The sequence below is a fragment of the Dendronephthya gigantea genome, unplaced genomic scaffold (assembly GCF_004324835.1).
Source record: "Dendronephthya gigantea isolate DGI-Jeju-01 unplaced genomic scaffold, DenGig_1.0 000005F, whole genome shotgun sequence".
Taxonomy (NCBI): domain Eukaryota; kingdom Metazoa; phylum Cnidaria; class Anthozoa; order Malacalcyonacea; family Nephtheidae; genus Dendronephthya; species Dendronephthya gigantea.
The window spans coordinates 3251036-3267126 of record NW_021163015.1 but is presented as its reverse complement, the minus strand read 5'-3'; the positions used below and the strand labels follow the sequence as shown (position 1 = coordinate 3267126).

Here is a 16091-nt window from a genome sequence, read left to right as displayed (position 1 = left end):
CTGTGAGAAATAACAAGTTAATACCTATCACAATAGCATACCTTCTCTCCAAAATCGCACCAAAAACGCCACTCATTTTATAGTACGGAATGACTCATGTTGCAATTAGTGCCGCGAAAGGACATTCTAATGGCGGGAATCGAAGAAGACGTAAACAAATGGAAGTTAAGAAACAAATTGACGACGATTCTCTTATGGCCAGTTCTTCGGGCGATGTTACATGGCTGGAACAAACGTTAAGAAGTAATTTTAAAAAGGCGCTCAGTCAGACTAAAAAACAAGGTTTTAGCACAATACATCTGGCTGCAATGAATGGACATTTGGAGTGCTTGAGAATTCTTATAGAAAAACAAGGAGTTCCAGTTGACTTGGAAAGCGAGACGGGATGGAGAGCTGTACACCTTGCTATCAATACAAAAAACAAAACAAATTCTCTGAAGTGTCTGATATACTTACTAGAACATGGTGGTGATCCATCAAAGTGAGTATGGTAGATTGATATCCACCAGTTGGACAGTTAATACTGTAGATAATCAACTAATGACAGCTTTTTTCATCCTCTAGACCAAATTACAATGGTTTCACCCCAGTACACCAAGCAGCGTCTACAGGCCATGTTAATTGTCTTAGAGCACTTATTGATGCTGGAGCGATGATCAATTCTCTCGACTCTGATAATCTGTTACCAGTTGACTATGCGCGTATATGGGGCCATAGAACATGTGTTAGGGTATTGAACGCTCACCAGTGGCATATTGATAAAGAAGATGAACTAAAACACAAAATAAAGATTGCAGAGGAAAATGAACATATGCAAGAGGAGATTCAGAGGTTGGATCTGGAGGAAAAATCGCATAAAGTTGAAAGGTGTAAGACAGCCTTTGCACAGTGGTTGGATAGCAAGGGATTATCAGACACACTTGAGTGCTATGAACCATTTTCTGTCAAGGTTGTTGACCCTAAATCTGGTCCAAAACCAAAGAAAAGCCCTTCTCCAGTTCTACCAAAGGTTCATGCAACTGGCATGATTGCAAATTCATCAATACCGGAACTTCCGCTTGAGTTGAAATCTCTTTATCATCAATATATGGACGAGTTTGAAGAGGAGAAACGTCTGGACTTAATACCACTTGCAAACAACTCTGCATCTAAGAGACGACAGAGAGCACAAGATACATTAAAGGCTATGAGAGATGCTGGTCGTTAGATTTGAAGCTAAATAATGAAATATATAGAGAATAATACATGAATAGACAGAAATATGTTGTAACATACAAAGACAGAATACTACAGTTAGCCCAATGGAATTTATTTACATTGATGTATATATTAAGATAATATTTATTATTGATGAGCAATCATCAGTGGGTCATATATGATTATGAAGTTTGAGTGGTTAAAAGCAAATGGATTGCCTTGACAAAAGTTAACCACAGAATATTTCTTCATTTTTCCAAATCATTTTCACACAATCAACTGCACACTGGCATGTAATTTGGTGAGACTCTCTTTCAACCTCCTTAAACCCCAATTTGCTGTAAAATTGTAGGGAATTTAACGATGCAGATACTTTTATAAATCTTGCATCTTGCTTCAATGCAATTGTTTTAACCTGGTTGAACAGTAGTCTACCTAGACCATGACCGCTGTGACTTGGGTCAACAAACAAGCCTTTTATTTCAAATTCATTATCCAAGTCTCCTGATTCATTAGCATCACCTTGCTCATCATGACCACCAGTATGGTGAATAAAGGCAACTACTACCCCATTGCTTTTTGCAACAAGTATAGCTCCGCTTTCCAGGAAAGGTATATATGTTTCTTCCTTTTGTTTTCCAGACCATATTAAAATTTCTTTCTCCCCATAATGACTCGAGCAAAGCTGTTTTATGGCCGAGGTATGAACCTCGTATATTCTCTTTGAATCTTCTACCTTTCCCTTTTCAAAAGTATAGGAGATATTCTCCATTTTTTTAAAAATATATATATAGTTCAGTTGTTCAGTTATGACGTCAGAACGCCACTGATCTATGTTGAAAATCAGGATTTCGTAGTGGAAACATTTTTGCCAACATGGCGTTTGACAGCCAAAAATATTTATTGTATTTTTGATTTTTTTTTCAGATATATGATAATATTTTAAAATGTTTTTGTATTTACTAAGCTGGTTTGCAACCTGTATTCAAATACTCTTTGTCACAGTAGCGCTGGGTATGTATATTCATACGATGAAGACTCGTAGGACTGTGTATTAATTATGGTTATGGTACAGTACTGAAATTATATATTGCTAACTGCCGTTGGTACTTAATAAATCTGTGTTATTCGTACCTTATTAAATATGGTTAATTTACTGCTTTAGCATCAGCCCTGTACTATTTGGCAGAGTTAGTAGAAGAGTACACTGTCATCGCAGGCAGAATGATCAAGATTATGATTGGTGTAAGTGGAAATAATACCAAAAAAATAAAATATCATATACCTTTGACAAAATTGAACAATGGCTTAACATATCTTGTGTTTTTCTACCAGGTTGTTACAGTTGCTTATGTTGGTCTGTTATTGTTTGAGAGTTTCCCTTGGTACATTGTAGCACTTGGTTTGGCTACAAATGTAGTCTACTTTTTATTGCTCAATGATTTTCCATACATCTCGTTCACGTCTCCTGTTTTTCTTCTCAGTGTAGGTGTGTAAATAAATATATTATAGATGCAATGAATTAATACCATGCATATTGCAGACACTCAGACAGATTTTGAGAGGGGTGCTAAGCCAGATGCTCCTTAAGGTTAACTGATTTTTGAATACCTGATATAAAAAAATTGATAATCCATTTTTCTTTCTTCCAGTATTAGTTTTTGTCAACCACTATTTGGCATTTCAGTTTTTCTCACAAGTGTACTATGCATTCTCTGAGGTACAGTATAAAGAAATATATACTCCCTGGACATCCTCACTCATAAAGGGACACGCACTCCAAGTGGGCAGTGGGGAAAGCTACCCCCACCTCCCTTGGGAGGAAGTGGGCCCAGCCCTTTGCCACCATAAAGCAATATCAAAATACATTCCTCTGCGGATCCAAAGATCTATGTTATAACTTGTTGTCTTCTTCAGATACTTGGATATTTCACTGTCTGCCTTTGGATTCTACCTTTTGCATTCTTCGTGTCCTTATCAGCAAATGATAATGTCCTACCAACAGCCTCCATGCAACAAGGCCCAAACACAGGTGTGTATTTCTTTCTGGAGCACGTCATCTGCCACACGCAAGACAAATACTTCAAATTTATGCCTTTTTTTCAGATTACACATATGTTGGTCAATCATCATCGAAACGACAAGGAATACTCGCGATATTTGATTTCATATACTCTCAATTGCAGAACATTTTTCCTACGCGATCTGTTAAGAGCTTTTAATATGAAAAAAGAGAACTATAGATGATATTCACTTGTAAAATCATTAAAATGCCCGTGTTTTATTATACTTATAAAGTGTTTAACCAACGCTGCTACCGCATGGATTCCTCTCAAATCTTAATAGCGCGTTTACTATTGGAGGTAGAGTGGAAAAAATAAAGACGAAAGACACCAGAGCTTTACGCGGTAAAGAAACAGTGTGATGATCATAAGTACGATAGTTTTCAGAGCTGTGACAGCTGTCTGTACAAATAGAAATTTCTTTCGGTTTACTCTGTAAATCTCGTATTTTTTTCATTAAAGAGTTTTAACAACAGTCATCTTTGTAATCTCTCCTAAGACTACCTTCCCGAATTCTCAATATAAAACCATTCTTGTTAATAAATAAATCATCACACAATGAATATGGGATACCACGCAGTTAGAGAATTCACCGCAACAATGACATCACTTCATACGTCACACATCACACACGTCACTTATGACGTCACTTATACAGTACCAGACACTGGTTCCAGACCATTCATGACCATACTCGAAGTCGCTCGATTTACCCACGCGTAGAAGGAAGAACCGGCAAAATTGTAATCCATTTCTGCGTGTGAAAACATATTAAACAAAATCAAGGTCCGTCCCAAACACGTCCGGTTCCGTTTCAACGTATCCTTATAAGGAAAGATCTACACACGACACACGTTCCTATGCATGGATGAACGTTTCTCTGGCCGAGTTTGTCTAGACAGGTGATCTGTACCCTTAGTAAATATGATGTATATCTCGATTCAATAGTGTTTTCCGATGTAAATACCCTTCGATAAACCATAACCATTGAATGACCTCTTAACGTTCTCATTGAAATCAAACTATCCTCAGTGGAGCCTCTACATCAAAAACAATAGGAATTTGCGCAAGTATTATGTCAAGTGGCCCGGATGTGAACCGACATAAATCATCATATTTACACAGGCGTTGTAAGACACCGGAAGATCTTTCGCCATATTCCTTCATTACCTGACAATTTGCTAATCTTAAACAAAGAACCTGCATGTTACTGATTTAACACAACACTTGACGGTTCTCAAGACAATATAGGTAAGTGACATTCATTGAATAAGGACAACTGCGCGCAACTGATTAGAGTCAAATAAAGACAGACGATTTATCCTATTCGCAATGTTATGTTTGTGGTCATTGATGCATCAATCGCTTTGTCTCTGTGATTATTTTCGAATTCGTTTATCCCCGACATCTTTGGGCATTACCAATTAATTATGAAAACAGCCTTCGGTCGTAATAACCTGGAGTGATGGTACATTACTCAAAGTGCAGTGGTAAAAGTATGCTTAGAGCTACAGTTGTTGCTGAATGAATGCGTTCTTATAATATATAAATCGTTTCTCACTTGTTAACAAGTCTATCAATCACTTTAGTAGATAAAATTGCTCAAAAATTTAAAAATTAATCTTATCTGAATACCATTTTAAAAGATCAGCCAACAGCATGTTACAAGGCTCGCCAATGAAAAAGCGTCTGCAACGGATAGATTTCTGTAGCCTGCATGGTTTTACACAGTCATAATGGTTCGTGTGATCATAGAGCGCGCGGATCTCCTGTACACGTGTGCAAAAGTCCTGCTCGTTTTATCATGGGGTTAATTAATGACGCAATTCAATTAATAGAAAAACGGAATTGAGTACAAAGACCTAAGACAATTTTTGAGGGATTTCTACCCCACGTTATATAAGTTATTCAACCTTTGTTGTTTAGGAAGTGTTTTTTCCCCAAAAAAGATCTCATAACTACCTCAATTAAAGCACGTAGAGTCCCTAAATTCCTATAATAATTGTTCATGCTTGTAAAATCCATTCTAGAATCATCCTCAGATCTAGAGGTATGAATTACATTGATATAAATTTAAACTTAATCAACCCGTGAATATAGAAAATGACTTGTACATGATGCAATTACAACAGCCACGTTGAACCCACGCGGTTGTGAAACACGACTCATTTATGCTAAGAGGGCATTTCATTCAAGTGCGCAATGACATTTACGCAACGTTGGCATGACAGCGCACGTAATTCCTGATGCAATATCAACTCGCCTTCACTCTTTTTCCTTCGTAAAACGTGTAAATAATAATACTTCGTACCAAACAATACACTGAAATGAACGCGTTCGACTCTTGCTTGTAGTAGAGATAAAGATTAGCGCGTTTTCGTGCGCGGATATCGTGGTGAATCCCTGTGTTTATTTGAGTTGGATGACGTGCGGGGGCGGCTGACCTCAATACCGGAAATGCGGTTAATGATTGTTTTGGGCGAGGTCTCGTTCTGCGCTGTGATTGGCTGTTGCGATGATTGATAGGCAAAGAACACGCACAAAAGCATTCGATTTCGCGAACTATATGCATTTTGAAAACAACATAATTTCGTAGTTTATCGAAGACAAGAGAACCCGTAAACGGCTTGAATATTTTATTTGCGGTTAAAAAAATGATGGATCGGGTTAAGAGAAACGATAAAGCTTTCGCTGAGTTTGAATGGATGGAGAAAATGGATGAATTCGACAAGCAGATCGAAGCTGAATTGTGGGAAGAAGAACTCATCCGTTGTTGTATTGAACAACTGCTGGAAGAGGAAGAAGAAAGAGAGTCGTTAACAGCTGCAGAGATTCTACAGCAAAAGATGGAAACGACGACGTTGGACGGAAGAAATGGAGCGAACCAGAGACCCGTCAATGGCAGTGTTTTACCGAACTACCAAAACGGTTACACGTCCAACTTCACGGTAAGTTATCGAGGCTTTGAAGCTTTTTAATCTACGGTCCGACGACTGTTTGACGGTTTTTAGCGTACTCTCATTTATTAAACATGCCCGCAATTGATCTCGCTTTGAAACACTTAAAAGTTTGCGCTTAAAAAACTTTGGGAATCCACAAAATACGTTCTCTAAAATTGTAAATATGTACTAGTCGAGTCCTTTACATTTATACTACAAACGCACGCTTTTGAACAACGAGATGAAAAAGGCTATAGATACACAATTTATACACAAACCTCTAGACCTCTCTTAAGTATCTTGAAAGCGACATTGTTTGCCCAATTGGTACAGATCATTTAAAGCTTTGAGTAGTTGCATAGCATCTTAAAAATATAAAAGTAGAGTATATGATGTAGAGTATATGGCCACTTGACAACTTCTATAATGGAATTATTCCGATAGCATTGTATTCAAATCGACAAGCCTTTGTCGGACGTTATATGCGGAATAACTTGTGCACTTTTAAGATATTGTCTGAGGTTAGGCGTAGAAATGCCTTGTTACTTTACAATTAAGTTTGGACTACCATTTGAAGCTCCATACTCAATGTTTGTTCTTCACTGACCTATGCCCTTGGTCGCTTAGTAAACATTAACATAATCTTTTTTGTCATCTGACAACAACAATCTTTCTGGATGGTCTCCAAAATTTTTTTGGATTATTTATTTTTATCCATGCCTAAAAATTGCTTAAGTAACTAACATCTGTTTCTTTTTTAATTAATTTGTTGTTTTCCAATTCCACCTGGCCAAGACAATAATGGTCTTATGTTTATCAAACATTTTTCAATTGTTTATAGAAATTCATTTGTGATTATTGTGAGACACCCATGTATCACATTAATTATTCCCCCTAATTGATGGCAGAAAGTGCTTGTGGCTGTGGTGTCCTAGTTTCTATTTCAGGCTGGCCCACTTATAAGCTGATAACAAGGAAATAATAAAGTTTAATTGTTCAACCTATCGATATTTGCACCTATCCACAAAAGCTTTCTTCAAATATATCAAACATAGCAGTACAATCAAATATATAATTGTATGTCTTTCTTTTACAGGGAAGAAGTACGTTAAATCCAAATGCAGCTGTGTTCGTCCCCCGCAATTGTCAGGCATCGTCATAACAACAATGCATGCCGCAAGACATTGATGGCATGAGTCTCCATTGTGTGTGAATAATTCCTAAATTATTGTACATAAAATTTTTACGTTAGACTTTTGCCAGCATTTGTAAAGATATATTTTAAATTAAATTGTTATATAAAATAAAAGTTGTGGTTAAAAACATGTTTTTGATTTGTCATCCCACTCACTTGACCAGATTTTATTAAGAAATGCATGTGTTTATTTTAAGGCTACTGTAGTTTAATCAGGAAGGTTACCTCTACAGTGGAGTAACTGAGCCTCTTTCTAGTGTATGGAACCACTTGAGCCTCTTTATAGTGTTTATTGTACTGCAGTCACCAATGGGTACCACAAACTTGAAAAGGGACTAGAGCCTTAGTGCTTGATATAAATGGCTAATTCCCTGCTAGGTTAATCATTCTGGTTAGTTGAATTACAATATTAACTGCATATTTTCTGATGGTAAAATGATTTCGAGAATTCAGAACGGTTGCTTTAGAGTCGTAAAATAAATGAGCCCAAATAAGTTACTTTATAAGATGTGTGCAAAGAGGCTTACTTTCTAATGTTGTTTCACAGGCATAATATCCTGTGCACAGACCTTGACGTACTACAGGTACATAGGCATACAAATCAGATAATCTCGTAAACCAATTTCAAGGGATTTAGTCATGATGCTTTTTTCCAAGGTGATAGACAAGGACGTGAGATTATGTTTGTTCATCTTGAAAGATTATCCACCGAAATCCCCCACCCAATGCCTCATCTGTTCTCTAAGTATTCAAATTTTAATAGGTTTAGAGACCCTGGCTCCCTGCTATGACCTCGTTGCGCAGTTGCACCTTATATATGTGCGTGTGGTGCGTCTTATTCCTATCACTTTTACAAGAGCTGTTCACAGCCAATCAAGATCCATACACTCAGCCAATCCCGAAGCAGATATATAGCTAGGACTGGACTAATACGCGTGGCTGGACTGTTGAGGTGTATGTACTTCACACTTCTCAAGTTTATCAAAACAACTCCTATCAACAGCACCATTTATAGATGACCACAACTCATGACACGGTTTGTTTGTAGGCACATCTCTGTGCATCAGACAAAACTGCAACTTCTGCGCAGATAATTTTTATTATCACTGAATCCAAACAGGAGTAAGGCTGTGAGTGGCGACCTTATTAAAACTTTGGCTATTTATACACAAGAGTGTATATACTTCCTTCCGTTAAAATTGTACAATTGGCCTCTTTTTTCACAATTCTGGATGCTCGCTCGATTTCAAAAACAACGTATAAATGGATTAACACTAAGAGATGATACTTCAAAGAGGATTTATTATCATCCATGGATCCTTACATCATCAAAATATTTCATCACGTCATTTCGCAACTAAGCTTAAAGGAACTAACGTCAAATACAGACAACTGTTATCAAATAACAGTCTAATATTTGTCTCATTTATGCACCTTGATGTAACACTGAGTCACTGCATGATGATGCAAAACTGTACGTGTTTGCTATTGTGTCTAGACTAAGGAATCCTGCAAACTTGAGGATAGAATTCATGACCACGCCTTGCTGGAAATAGATTTTTTACATAACACAAAACAGGTTTCGGTCTTCTGCTTTTTGTATAATTTTCAGCTGTCTGTTGCATCTTCATGAATACACAAACATCTCTCCTGCTAAGCCGAGCTTGTCTTTGCTTTCCCTCACAAACACAAATACACATAAGCTTGACATTTATTTCAACTCATGCATCAACCAGCACCACCTTTCGTTGAGAAAATAAGCGGAAAGATATTCTAAAGCGTAGGATTTTTCTCAGATTGAGACGCCGATTATTCCGGAATATCTTTCGAGAAGGGAGCAACCTGTGTAAATAAATCATGAGCTTTTTCCTCTGTTTACGTTCGAAAACCATTATCGACAATAACCTAAATTAAATGATCCGTTATGGGACAATGACAGTCCGGTTGCACAGTGTGGATATTAGAAAATACAAGTAGACAATTACTGGCTTTTCAAAAGGCTGCGCAAAAAGTGGATTCGGAGATAAACTGAGCCGGAATCCAAAACCACAGACTGAGCATTTGAATAAAAGCTGGTTCTTCCCGGTTGTCAACTCAAAATTCACAACGCATATATTACTTTGGCCAACTTCAGGCAAACTATTGTTAAAAAAGGTGAGAAATATTTTTGTAAAATTGTATCAAAAAACGTGCCCATATGTGTCACTGCTGTTTGGAATATGAAAATTTTATAGCGCGGTAATAAACTTGTGTTTCAGTAAAGCGACCTCATACGACAGAATGTAAATATGTTTATATTAATATATATAGCTGTATATACTATCATTACAATGCCGTTTCTTTATTGAATACAATGAAATGAGACTGACATGCATGGGGAAAAGCGAATTAGTTTTTGATATAGCTCTGAATTTCGAGAAAATGGGAATAGAGCTGATCTAGTGCAGATTGGCAACAGGATTAATGATGCCTCTTGAGCGCGTATATATATATAATCGTTTGTCACGATATATAGATTATAATGCTTTCCAACGGTTTGTTGTTTATTAACAAACTATCCTTTGATTTTAACCATCAGGTTTTTCGTAAGGAAAGGAAAGAGATCTTTCGGAATTGAATATATAGGTATAGTTTCGGTATCAGTGAATATCGAAATTCGTATTTGAAAATGAACAAGGTGTATATACGACTTATGTTTTATTCCAAGGGCTCTTGCAAACGTCGCATTTTGCAATTTGCATACAAAAAGATGGACAAAAGATAGTGAAGCGTTTATTTCAGCCGATTATCCATCGTTTCAGTTCATATACACACATAAGACGTGATAAACTGGCTTTGCCTCAAAACGGAAACTAAATAAAATGTAAGCAATATGATAAAATCTTATTATACTGAGTATGTAGGTACGTATTGCCAAGAACTGGTTCTTATTTAGTCGTAATTTCTGTGACCAAGGACACGTTAAGGTGATTTTGATCGTGAATGATCACAATGTGTAGAATATTACTACGTGACTTGTGAGTTCTGTCAACGATGGATACAAAGCCGGAAATAATGACCATGTATCTTCTATCCAAACTATTTCACAACGATAAAAACGCCTTGTCACGACCAATTTACGATTAAATAAAAATTAGGCTTAAAACAAAAGGTATATGGTTGTGTATATTGGCTTAATTATCTTCTAGAAAGCACGCAAATCATATTTGTAAGTACAGAATAATATATAGTGTATCTCATTTTACCATTAGTATTGTACATAAAAATATGAGGTCGACCACGAATAAATTAATGCCAACATAATGCCAATAATGGATAAAATGCAAATGATCTGAATAGGCGAAGCCGTCTTGATAACAAGTCACTTATTTACCAGTCTGTCAAATATAATTTTAAAAAATTCATGTCTTATATGATGCAGAATAAATTGAGCATAAATGCATAATGCCAACCTTTTTTTTATTGAAAATCTACTGAAAGTCTCGCTGTTTATATTGCAAAACTTAATTCAGCGTGAAATATTGAATACATATTCATCTTACTGAAGTACAACGACAATGATCCATAATGCATAAGTCAGGAATAACTGTGAATTTGTGGTAGTAGATATTAAACTTAGAGGAATCTGTCTGTCAACGTCTGGCTATAGGTTTCTAATCACTCAACAGCGACACCCATTTATGTTTCACAACACGAGCTGCGCAGCAAGTCATTTTACAGGGGGTTATAAAATAGAATTTGCACGGCATGTTTATATTATTACGTACCAGCCGTGACAGCAGGCTTAGTGAGATATCGGCTTTAATTACACTTTTGCAAAACGTTTTAATATCCTTGTTAATATAATCGTGGCAGGAACAGAATTATTACTAGCAAATTATGGAAGAATATAGCTAGAATAGACCTAAACAGAAATAAAGTAGTATGCCTTCACGTCCTTCATATATTGCTCGACAATCATCATGGTTATATTCGAGGAATTCCCGTCAAAATATATCGCATTAAAAGCGGTATAGCTTACCGAACTAAGCTTCACATCATATTTTAACCCAAGGAACCCTGGAAAAATTGTATTTTATTGCTCGTAAACATCAACTGTCATCAACTCTATTATAATACATAGAATCACTCACCCCCCTGAACTGACCGTCCCATTAACCTCTGTGGCTTTGGTTCCTCACACACGAAAACATAAGTAAAGTTCAGGTGGGATAAAGTATTGTCTTTTTTTCCTCTTTTACTAAATCGTTTTCATTTTCTTTAGACCTCAGGCATAATTTTAGATATAGTTTTAGGTCTTATCGACACGTTAAAACCTCTCGTTTTTCAGAGTAAAAATGTGAAATAGAGTTATGATAACCGGCAGTCATACTATATCAAAAAAGCAAGCATACTATAGGCATAGCAAATAAAGATGTGTGAAGTGTCTGCATCAGGTCAGCCTAAAGGACAGATGATTAGGTGATATTTCCACAGGTTTCCATAGGTTAGAACGCGATGTGACTCCCAGATTGATAAGCCATAGGCAACCGTTTCTTATACAATCATGTACTTCTCTTTTTTCCTCCATATAACTGAAATTGCACCTGCAGATGTCAACTGTATAATTTGAATTTTGAAATTTATTCTGTATTGCCATCGGAGGCATCGTTCAAGTGCTCCATCCATTATCTTATGTTTACCAATGGCCTGCTTTAACTAGACCTCGCTTTTTTCTCTCAAATTTAAATCGGATTTCTCAATTTTACTGCGGATGTTTTCGCCCCAAAATGGCGATGAAATCTAAAACCTTACTCACAAGAGATTGCGGTATGCATCCTGCGGATTAATACATGAGCTCGGTGTAAACGAAAAATACAAATAATAAATCATCCATCTTTGTTAGCATCATCGGATGTCGGTAAAATTCAAAAACATTTAGGGTACATAACAAAGACATATAATATAACATCTATAACAGAGCGTTTGTTTACACGAAGACTTGATATCACCTTTTATGAATCGTAGTTTAATCAATTGTGATTAGCGCAACGGATTGGGTCACTAACTACAGTTGTAAATTACTGGGAAAGGTCACCACGACATCTTTCTCTTTCAGAATGAATGCTGAATAATTTAATGGATGAATGGTTGAGAGCGTCCGCCGACAGACCAACATACACACAAGGTGCTGTAAGGGTATAAACCATTTAACATCAAGCAGAAGACAAGAAAAATGTGGACAATAAACAAAGATAATGGGATGATGGTGTAAACATTTAAGCACAACGTATACGACGTTTCGCCAGACAATGACAATGAAGCGAAAGAGTGTGACGTTGATCTGCCTGTCTGCTGTTATGTCTGTCATCGTTTGTCTACAACTTGTAAACCATTTTGTAATGCTGAAAGAGACGGCCACGGAATGCCAGTGTAGTTGTGACGTTAAACCTAGCCAAGCACCAGAGGGCGAAGAGATATTGAAGGCGCGCTTACCTTCGGAGAAACCAAAGGCGAAGGAGAGGAAATTTATTGATAATGTTGACGAAATGCTACAGATGCTGTCTGGCATGAATGAGATACAACAAACAATACTGGGTGATAAATATGACGAGTTATACGAACTTCTTACTACAGTACGAGAAATAACTGGGGGCGATAAAGACGAAAAATCGACCACAGCTCACAAAACTGAGCCTGAAGCCCTTCCACCTGAGGTGCAAGAGATTTGCCCTGAAAAGTTTATGGGGAAATCTCTCACATATGGCTACCCCTTCTTCCGCAAAGGTTTCGCGACCCTCAACTGCACACAGTTCGTACCAGTTCACGAATTGGTCACCCTCGTTTTCGATGATGTCTATACGTCGAGCATCAACCCCCCCGCTTATAAACGAGTGTTGAAAGGCTTGGCTAAATATCACCCAAAAATGAACGTTGTGTACATAACAAAAGATACGCAGGGGGGCGTAGACGAGATAAAATCTAACGTTAAGGTGGTGCGTGTGACAGAAAAGGTCAAGCAAGGAGAGGTGTGGTCGAAGGCGTTGCCCCACGTGACGACAAAATACGTTCTAATTGCGCCACATTTAGTGGAATTTGATGACGACATCAACTTAAAGAGGCTCGTGCGCATTCTAAGTCATAACCCGGATGCATTTATAGTTTCTGGTGCGTACAGGACGCGCGATGGACACTGGGATATTGGATGTCAACAGTCTAGATTTTTGAACTATACGCTGACGCTACAAGGCGGTTATTATTTATCATTCTGGGAGTGCGTCGTTTGTGATTTTATGCCAGGTCCTTGGCTTGCAAGAACGAAAGAATTGAAAGAAATGGAATTTGATAAAAAGTAGGTTCCATCTTTTATAATTTGAATAAGGAAACTTTGTCGTAGTTGTGTTATTCGATAAACAGTTTTTCTTGATGCAAAAAAAGAATTTCAATTCTGCATAAAGTTGCTGCAAAAAATCTTGTCAGCAAAATGCTTCATTCATCAGCGTCCAGCGATGACGAGTTGTGGAATAGCGCTGATGAATTATTATAGGTTGTATCAAAACCAGGCTCTGTAGTGTTTCCCATAGGTCATTCCATCTATTTCCCATATTTCTAATATTACACATAACCCATTTCGTAGCAGTGTTGTTCCGTGTTGCGGACAGGCATATCCTAGCGCGTCGAATGATTGCAACAAAAATCATTTTGACAATTAAACTGTTTCAATTTTACAGCCTACATTTTGGAGTTTTTCACGATATCTTTTGGAAGGTGAAGAAAATGAGGAAATATGCCCTGAGTTGTCCAGACGTGATGTTTAATATCGACAAGCCTGTAGTGCAAGATGAATGGTACTTGGAATTCTCAAAGAAATATGATATCAGAAAGATTGTTGAGCCTAATGGTAAAGTAAGATGGTAAGTTGGACTGTATAGAGATGCGATGCTCCTAGTATTCAAATGTCATCAGCGATAACGCCATAATCTCGATCAAGTGTCTAGGATTGCGGAAGAGTTGAAGCCACTAATGCAGTGTTCATTGGTTTTTTCATCGTCGTAGGTATGGATGTCGACGTGGTATAAAACATAGAGCGGGACGTTCATGTAACAAACCTAGGGGTGTGGGGGTGCCACCATGTGACCTCGAGAACCTCGCTGACGCTGTCAAGATGATCATGAGGGAATGTGAGAAAGCAGGGCTGTTCTGTGAGTTACAAGAAGGAACACTATTAGGTGGGTATTAGGAACACTATTAGGTGAGGTACGGCTGATAAGGATAAAACGTTTTCCAAATTCTTGGAGCTTCGTTTTCTTTCACCAGGGGCTGTTAAGTTCAACAAAATCTTGCCATGGGAACGAGACGCCGATCTGACATTTCTTACAGCCAACTACACCGCATTTAAGACGCTTGGTCCGGTGTTCAGGAGAGCAGGATACGGCTTTTCGGCGCATGATAGTTCAGTATGGTGCTGCGCTGATGGTCGGAAAGCTGGCGGCAAGTTTACGATGTCCGCCGATGGTTGGAATATTGAACTTTACGGTCAACATCTCATGGAGTCGGAAATACTCGTCGCCCGAGGAGAGAAGCCGACGAAGGTAAGTTGATATTCTGAGCACAGGCATTTGTATTCACACAAAGACGGGACAAAATGAAGGATAAACGGAGAATAAAATTAGTGGTATTCGTATGGAAAATAACAGCCTAAGAAATCAGTAGAATCTTAAATCAAACAACGGTATATATCTCATCTGTTCTTTGTCATGGCATACTGCAGAGAAACACAGTGTATATATTATGCCCGAAAGCATCCCCCATATTCTTAATAAGATGTCAAACTCAACTGAGACACTGATCTATATAGGTGGACTTTGCTGGAGAGATGGTGACGGTCGTGCGGAACCCAGGACTATTTGCACGTAATCGCTATGGCAAATCACTGTATCGTCACCAGGAACACTGGATGGACCGCGGGAAAACCTCAGGCTGGCATTTCTACAATCCAGGAGTGTTTGAAGGCTGTCCTACGGAGGGTCATTCCGGATGTCTAAATCAGTACTCGGTCGATGGTAACATGCAGTTTGATATGAATATATGTCCCTGCACTTATCGGAAGCCCATAAGGTGACAAAGTCGTCGGGGAGCGAATGAAAATATGAACTGGACAGACTGCGTTCAATACTGTAAATAAAGTAGAATGAATACTGACGTTGTCACGATCTAAGCAGCTTGAAAACACTCTCATGAAAGGTATTAAGCGACAGATCTAAGATCTTGAGCACTGGTATATCAATGATAAAATTTTTTGTTTTGCGCGGTGAGACGAAACACGTTTATTCGGTGAAACGTTTTACAAGTGAATATTAATTACACTGTGGTAAATTGAAGACACCACGAGGCATTGGTTTGTTTAGTTCATAACCATTGAGGTCGTGGGTTTATGGTCTATCTGCTTAAAGCAGAGCTTGTGATTTGTGTGAGTAAGCCTGTTATAACTACGTAGATCATTACTAAACTAGAAAAGTTTTAAATTATTGTCAAGGGCATGCAATATGTGATATTTGCTATTGCGGATATAGATAAATGGATGTATAGCTATTTTGTAAACAAATCTATTGGACGAACAGCTAAATGTAGGTCGATAATTTGGTTGTCAAAACTTGTTCGTTCACTGTTTAAGTCAGAACAATAGTCATCTTCAGGGTGATCCTATGTAGGGTGACG

At 37.7% G+C, this 16091-nt stretch overlaps 5 protein-coding genes across 5 annotated transcripts; 4 read left to right on the top strand and 1 right to left on the bottom strand.

Annotated features, from left to right (window-relative positions):
* Positions 1 to 39: 39 nt before the first annotated feature.
* LOC114515998 (ankyrin repeat domain-containing protein 53-like) lies at positions 40 to 1226 on the top strand. The gene is made up of 2 exons (XM_028535340.1): positions 40 to 481; positions 565 to 1226. The coding sequence occupies exons 1-2, from the start codon at positions 90 to 92 to the stop codon at positions 1205 to 1207; spliced, it is 1035 nt and encodes a 344-aa protein (XP_028391141.1). The 5' UTR covers positions 40 to 89; the 3' UTR covers positions 1208 to 1226.
* A 194-nt stretch (positions 1227 to 1420) lies between these two features.
* LOC114516000 lies at positions 1421 to 1991 on the bottom strand. The gene has a single exon (XM_028535343.1). The coding sequence runs from the start codon at positions 1967 to 1969 to the stop codon at positions 1427 to 1429; it is 543 nt and encodes a 180-aa protein (XP_028391144.1). The 5' UTR covers positions 1970 to 1991; the 3' UTR covers positions 1421 to 1426.
* Positions 1992 to 2058: 67 nt separating this feature from the next.
* Positions 2059 to 3735, top strand: LOC114515999 (protein TEX261-like). The gene is made up of 6 exons (XM_028535342.1): positions 2059 to 2211; positions 2363 to 2442; positions 2533 to 2686; positions 2850 to 2917; positions 3115 to 3229; positions 3304 to 3735. Exons 1-6 carry the CDS (start codon positions 2145 to 2147, stop codon positions 3417 to 3419), a joined length of 600 nt encoding a protein of 199 aa, XP_028391143.1. The 5' UTR covers positions 2059 to 2144; the 3' UTR covers positions 3420 to 3735.
* A 507-nt stretch (positions 3736 to 4242) lies between these two features.
* Positions 4243 to 15703, top strand: LOC114515996. Its single transcript, XM_028535337.1, has 6 exons — positions 4243 to 4511; positions 12493 to 13725; positions 14105 to 14287; positions 14430 to 14602; positions 14691 to 14965; positions 15232 to 15703. The coding sequence occupies exons 2-6, from the start codon at positions 12686 to 12688 to the stop codon at positions 15493 to 15495; spliced, it is 1935 nt and encodes a 644-aa protein (XP_028391138.1). The 5' UTR covers positions 4243 to 4511; positions 12493 to 12685; the 3' UTR covers positions 15496 to 15703.
* LOC114516001 (polyadenylate-binding protein-interacting protein 2-like) lies at positions 5802 to 7511 on the top strand. Its single transcript, XM_028535344.1, has 2 exons — positions 5802 to 6208; positions 7296 to 7511. Exons 1-2 carry the CDS (start codon positions 5915 to 5917, stop codon positions 7359 to 7361), a joined length of 360 nt encoding a protein of 119 aa, XP_028391145.1. The 5' UTR covers positions 5802 to 5914; the 3' UTR covers positions 7362 to 7511.
* Positions 15704 to 16091: the final 388 nt, after the last annotated feature.